At 41.9% G+C, this 6,859-nt stretch overlaps 1 protein-coding gene across 1 annotated transcript; it reads right to left on the reverse strand.

Moving 5' to 3' along the window:
• Positions 1-358: 358 nt before the first annotated feature.
• Positions 359-1,282, reverse strand: LOC121456953 (olfactory receptor 1361-like). The gene has a single exon (XM_041665523.1). It carries the CDS (start codon positions 1,280-1,282, stop codon positions 359-361), a length of 924 nt encoding a protein of 307 aa, XP_041521457.1.
• Between the last annotated feature and the right edge of the window lie 5,577 nt (positions 1,283-6,859).

Genomic DNA, 6,859 nt, shown 5'->3' on the forward strand with positions numbered 1-6,859 from the left:
TAATCACAGCTTTGTTTAAGGCCATAGGGTCAGGTGATCCCATCTCTTGAAATCCTCTAATCATTGTGGAAGTCAGGATCTCAGGGGATATTAAACACATCTCCAATCAAAACGTGTCTAAAAGTTCTCAATTTTCTTATCTGTGAAATGAGCATCTTAGAATCATCCCGTTGAAAAGGTAAAGTTCAGTGTGTGACAGAGAGAAGTAGTCAGTGTCCCAATCAAAAACATAATTACAAACATCTATCACTACTACCAAGCATGGTAATGCTGAGCACTGGACCAGTCTGAAAATCTCTATAAAAAGGAAAATATTCATGATGTCTAAGAATCCTTGTAGCTCTAGGAATTTCAAATTCTAGGACCTGAGAATTATCTTCCTTAGGGCTCCTTTGATGTCATGATTCCTTAGGCTATAGATGAAGGGGTTGGCCATAGGGGTCACCACTGTGAAGATAACAGAGGCCACTGCATCCTGTAGTGAGTAGGAGGAAGAAGGGTGCATATAAACTCCTAGGATTGCCCCGTAGAAAAGGCAGACCACAGTGAGGTGAGAACCACAAGTGGACATGGCTTTTCTTATCCCCTGAGCAGAGGGCATCTTCAAGACCTTAGAGTAGATGGAAGCATAGGAAACAATAATACATACAAATGCTATTAAAAATGTCACTCCACCCTCAGTAAAGATTGTGACATCATTGATAAAGGTATCAGAACAAGAGAGTTTCAGGACAAGGTAGGGGTCACAGTAGAAGTGGGGCACTGCATTGTGGGAACAGAAGGTGAGTCGAACCATGAGGAGAGTGTGCAAAAGAGCATGCAGGTTTGTGATGACCCATGATAGGACCACCAGGAGGACAGAGAGTCTGGGGTTCATCATCAGGGTGTAGTGGAGTGGGTGACAAATGGCCACATAGCGGTCATAGGCCATCACACTCAGGAGGAAACTGTCCATGTTTCCAAATGCAAACAAGAAATAGATCTGAGCCATGCACTCCATGTAAGAGATGGACTTGCTCCCCAACATGTGGTTCACCAGTGCCTTGGGGATGGTGACTGAGGAAAAGCAGATGTCGACACTGGAGAGGTTGGCCAAGAAGAAGTACATGGGTGTGTGGAGGTGAGGGTCACAGCTGACGGCCAGGATGATGAGAAGGTTCCCAGAGATGGTGACCATGTACATCCCCAAGAACATTCCAAAGACAAGCTCTTCTTGTTCTGACTCTTCAGAGAGTCCCAGGAGGAGGAATTCTGTGACTGTTGTCTGATTGTCACCATCCATGTCTCTGGAGAAGAAAGTGAGACCTATGTAGAGAAATCATTCACCAACTCTTGGAGAAAACATTGATGAAGTTGGGAAATTTTCCTCATTAGTTGAGAATTAACTGCTAGTAAATTCCCTTACAATGTATTTTTATACGAAAGAGTCGTCTGTTTTGAAAGGACTGAATTCTAATGAGTATGAGTTTATTACCTCTGTTGTTTGCTTAGTACCATATATATGTGCATTTTACACAATAGTTAACTCAGTCTAGGAATTGGCTACAACATTTCACTGTACACGTGAAGAAACTGAGAAGTGGGCAGCTAGATACTGTATCAAAAAATGCTGATCAATACCAGTGAGAATTCAAAACAAGCTAATAGCCTTTTTTTCTCTGTGTTCCACGTATACACGTATAATCATACATACACAAAACAACCACAGTTAGGTGCATGAACACACACAATATTCACGACACACACATATATACACAGACACACATAGATATCTTGTAGCAGAGATATGCACACAATTTTTCTTTCAGTTTCTTTTGTCTTCCATGGAATTTCTGCGTTAACATCCAGCCAGTTGGGACCATAGGCAGGTACCAAGTCCCCAGACATTTTTATGCTATACTCACTATCCTTTATTACATTTTAATCAAATGGAAAGTTACTACTGGGTCTCATATATTATAAACCCGGTAGTTCTGCTGTGGCTTTTCTGTTTCATCACAATTGGGAAGACCAACATACTTTGACAGACCTGCCTGGCAGTTGGCCTTTGTATTTTATCTGCTACTAAGGTGTTTACACCATAGCTCACTCCTAAGCAGCCTTCCAGACCCTTGTGTGCAATGTTCCCCCCTTTCTGCACTCAGAAGAGGGGGGCATACAGATTCTAAGTGCATTGTTTATCTGTTGGAGATAAAATGTTTTACAGGTGGATAAAATGCAGATTCATGTGCATCTCAAAGAAAATCCCCAGGCTAAGACATCTCCATGGTCAGGAGGTCAGGAAAACATCTGGACTGCAATGCCCATGGAGGGATGCAAGGCAATTACAGCTGAGAAGGGAGGAGAGTCACCCTGCGGTGGTCAGAGGCCTGGCTGGGGAAGGGGAAGAGAGGAGACAGGTGTCAGGAGAAATGGCCTGGCTGCAGGGACAGAACATGACATGGAAATTGATGACGTCGGTTACAGGATGCTCGTGTGGTCCAGACAGCGAGCTGACTGCTGCTGTAAGAGTGGAGCTAAGCACAGCGCTGGGATGGGAATCCAAGGTCACTTCCGGAGCGTTGCCATGGATGTAGACCAGCATAACAACAGCAACAAAGAGCTAGAATGAGGGCTGGGGAGATGGCTCAGTGGGTAAAGCACGAGCCATGTAAGTGTGAAGACCTGAGTTCAAATCCCCAGAACCCACCTAAAACTCCACACCATAGAGCACGTCTGCTATCCCAGGGCTTTTATGGTGAAGTGAGAAGCAGAACCCTGCATGAGTGCTGTGAAACATGTGCAGCTACACTCTTAAACATACATGGACACACACGTAGACACACAATAAACATACATGGACACACACATAGACACACAATAAACATACATGGACACACACATAGACACACAGTAAACATACATGGACACACACACAGACACACAATAAACATACATGGACACACATAGACACACGATAAACATACATGGACACACATAGACACACAATAAACATACATGGACACCCACATACACACACAATAAACATGCATGGACACACATAGACACACAATAAACATATATGGACACACACATAGACACACACATCAAACAAATAAATAAAAGCTAGAGCAAGCTTCTAATGGGTCACTGTGTAATAGACTATAGAAGCAGAGAGATGAGAAGCAGAATGATCAATAGTTCATAAAAACAATCAAAACAGAGCTTTGTCTGTAGATGCTAATGATCCTGAAGGCAGATAGAAATAGAAAATGAGGCTGAATGGGAAGTAAAGGCAACTTGCTCCAGTGGGGAAAGACCACAGCTAAGGCTCACTCCTCAGAGCATTAGGCTGCAGCTATTCCATATTTTCTCATTCTGTGCATTAAGAGATGGTGGACATTGGAATGGTCAGATCGTGGGAATAATACTAACATATCATGTGTTAAGCCCTAGCTGTACAGCTTCCATAGGACCATGGACAGATACCCTTTCCTTTGACTCTTCAACTCCAGCTTTTGGATTTTATTCCACTTCCCCTTAAGCTTCCTTATGAGACAGAATGCAGCTGCCACAACTAATAAAAAAAACCTTCAGGATATATGTATGTATATACATATACAAAAATACAGCTAACTGTGAGTCTGTTTTGCTGAATGATTTCTGTGAGTCAGGGACTGTTTGGTGTGTCTGAGATGCCAGAAGTGAAGACATGTCTGCATCACTGGGGTTTGAGACCCTGAACCTTAAAGGCTGCTTTGTCTCTGGACTCCAGCAGCAGTCAATACTCCACTGCCCAGTTTCAGTAGCATCCAAGTAGCCACGGTCTGAGACACCTTCATTATACAACCACACACTCCAGATTTAGGTACAGAACAAATGTGAGGATCAGGATAAAATAATGACATTCTGTCTCTGTTTCACTGTCTCTACCTGTCTCCCTCTGTGTGTGTCTCTACATCTCTGTCTCTCTCTGTGTCTCTGTCTCTGTCTCCTTCTCTCTCTCCTTCTGATTAAGCTTTTTAATACCATGCAGTTATGCTCCTAAACCTCCAAACTCCATTCTGTTCTTCTGCTCCCTCTACCCACATAGCAGGTCCCCTGTATCCCTAGTGCAGAGAACCTTGTATAGCAACAAGGCATGGACATGGAGGAGTGAGATACTTTTCCTCCTTTGAACTTGGTCAGGTGCAGAGGCATTGATTGAAGTTCTTTCTCTATAAGTCATCCCATGGGCCCAAGGCCATGAGAGTCTGCCTGTAGTGGGGTTGTCTTCTTCTGATTCCCCACCCTCCTTACCTGGGTGCTCCTGGCTGTTATCAGATGTCTTCAGAAAAGTTCTGTCTCTGCGGTGCCATGGTTGAGACTGGGTTTTGAGAAGTCCACACTTGAAGCTGAGAAGGGAAGGGCCTTTGTTGCCAGAATAGAATATCTAGAATGAGGCGTGTGGCTCTCTCTGGTCAAGCTTGGGTGACTGGGAATGAATAAATTGATGCTCCATCCCTGGAGGTGGTGCTTCTGTGAAGATGGTGCCAAGTGTGTGATCCCCTAGGGTTGATTTCTCATTGGTCCTAATTAGAGACACAGATGAAGTGTTCACAGTCTGCATTCTGTCTGGGCAACAAAAATTAGGATCCTCAGAAAGTCAGTTATTATACAGGTCCTCACTGCCAGAGTTCTATTTTTGGTTAATTATTTATAATTAATCATGTCTGATAAGATGGTGCTTATAATATATATAATGTATAGTCCCAGAATATATAAATATTATGTATCACACAGCAATACAATATAAAATTTTATCAAGTTACAGTAGAGGTTAAAGACAGCATCAACTTGATATCAAAATCTACTGAATACATTACTAGAAATCAGACCACAAATCAAATAATGGTATCAGACCATAAATCAAATAAATCATCATTGGTATGGCCTAAAAACAAGATTGGAGCCCACTATCCAGTATGAATCAATTACCAAGCCCAATTGTAATGACTTCTAAAACAATCATATGAATGATGTAGAAACAGCCACTTGAAAAATTCTAAAAATATTAATTAATGTAAAAATTCCCAATAAATCCCAAAGCAAAGGTCTCCTCAGTTTGATGAATGGTTTTTACAAAAAGATCTCATTACAATCAATAAGGTACCCAATATTAATCTTCATCTGTCATGTATTTAACTGCTCTTTCTCCAAATGACTTTGTTGTCCTTCTCATTCCCCAGTCCAATAATTGTTAGACTAAGCTCATCCATGTACAAGAAGAAATTTTAAGGTATTTGATTTGGCAGCAGTAAATCCATCCACTGTTTTAAAAGTGATGTATTTTCTACTGACACTGAGTCTTCTGAACGTTCAACACCATGGATCTCTCATCATTTGACTCTTCTTTTTCTCCCTTCAGCTTCTAGAAAAAGTCAAAATGACTTGTAGGGCGAGCACGACTGCTTAATAGGTTAAGACACTTGTCACCAAGTCTGTTTGATCCCCAGATCATACATGGTCAGAGGAGAGAAGTCACTCTTAAAAGTTGTCCTCTGACCTTCATATGCAACCACTGAACACATAAACATACACAAACACAGAGAGAAAGCAAGAAAAATGTAATTCTTAAAAAAAATTTGTAGATATTGATATAAAGATATTTAATACATTTTTTATTGTTTTTCTTTCTTTTCTCTTTTGTGGCAGGGTCTCACAGCATAAACCATGATAACCTTGAAATTATTTCTTTTTGTATTAGCCTTCCAAGAGCTGAAATTAAAGATCTCAGTCTATACAGAGGGGAGCAGTAAGAACTATAAATATTAGCTCTCCATGGTGTGGCTAAAGGGAAGGAAGGTTTCTACTGTTGACCTGAGAGAAAGACCTCATTTTGCTGCTTCCTGTGTGTGGATGAAAATGTGATCAGTCAACTTCCTGTTCCTGCTGCCATGCCATGTCTTCCTTGCCATTAAGGGCTCTCCCTCTGGAACTGTGAGACAACATGAACTGTTTCTTCTTAAGTTGCTTTGGTCTTGATGTTTTATTACAGCATCAGAAAACAAGTTCAGATCTTTGAGCACAGGGAGATTCTGATTTTATTTTTCTCATTTCCTGTGCAGGTTGGGATGGGAAGATTCTCTCTCCAGGGAATTATCAGGGCTGGTGGGGGGTCTCAAGTCAACCTAATAATTCAAATGATCCCTTCTCTACTGTGCCTGCTCCTGTTCTTGCCTTTGTTGTAGTCACTGGACACAGAGATTTTTATTGTAAGTGTGGTCCTGCCAGCATTTTCAAAAACAATGTGGATGTCATTTCATAGGTGGGACACTGAGAAAGATAACGCCCCATCTGCATGTGGTATGCGAGGAGAAAGTGTCCTTCTCAGACCTCTGCAAGCTCTCTTGGGTTAGTTTGGGATCCATGGCAACGCTACTGGGAACTACCATTTCTCCAATGCATAATTTAGGAGTCTATCGCTTAATTTCTAATATTTGGTATTACTTCTAGATATATTGTTGGTATTTCTTCTTGATTGACTTTTGTTTGGGTCAAAAATTATAATCTGTGAGCTGTGGTATGTGTGTGTGCGATGTGTGTGTGTGTGTGTGTGTTTTGCATACACATATGTGTATCCAGATGAGTCCACATATAGATGCCAGAGCAGGATGTCTAGTGTCTTCCTTTATAAATCTCTGGTTTATTGCCCTAAAATAAGGTCTTTCACTAAACCAGAGCTTGCCGCTTGGGGAGGGGGGGTGTTACTGACCAGGGACCCACCTGCCGCCGTCTCACAATGCTGAGGTTAGAGTTTTCACAGCCTTGTTTGCCTTCCTTTGTGGGGTCTGGGGATGTGACAATTCCAACTCAGGTCCCCAAACCTACAGAGCAAGCA

The sequence above is a fragment of the Microtus oregoni genome, unplaced genomic scaffold (genome assembly GCF_018167655.1).
Source record: "Microtus oregoni isolate MIOR12 unplaced genomic scaffold, Mior012 000015F_ref0000493, whole genome shotgun sequence".
In the NCBI taxonomy this organism is placed as follows: domain Eukaryota; kingdom Metazoa; phylum Chordata; class Mammalia; order Rodentia; family Cricetidae; genus Microtus; species Microtus oregoni.

Bases quoted from the DNA above. Each gene is read 5' to 3' on its own strand.
- LOC121456953 (XM_041665523.1), bottom strand. From the start codon at position 1,282: ATGGATGGTGACAATCAGACAACAGTCACAGAATTCCTCCTCCTGGGA.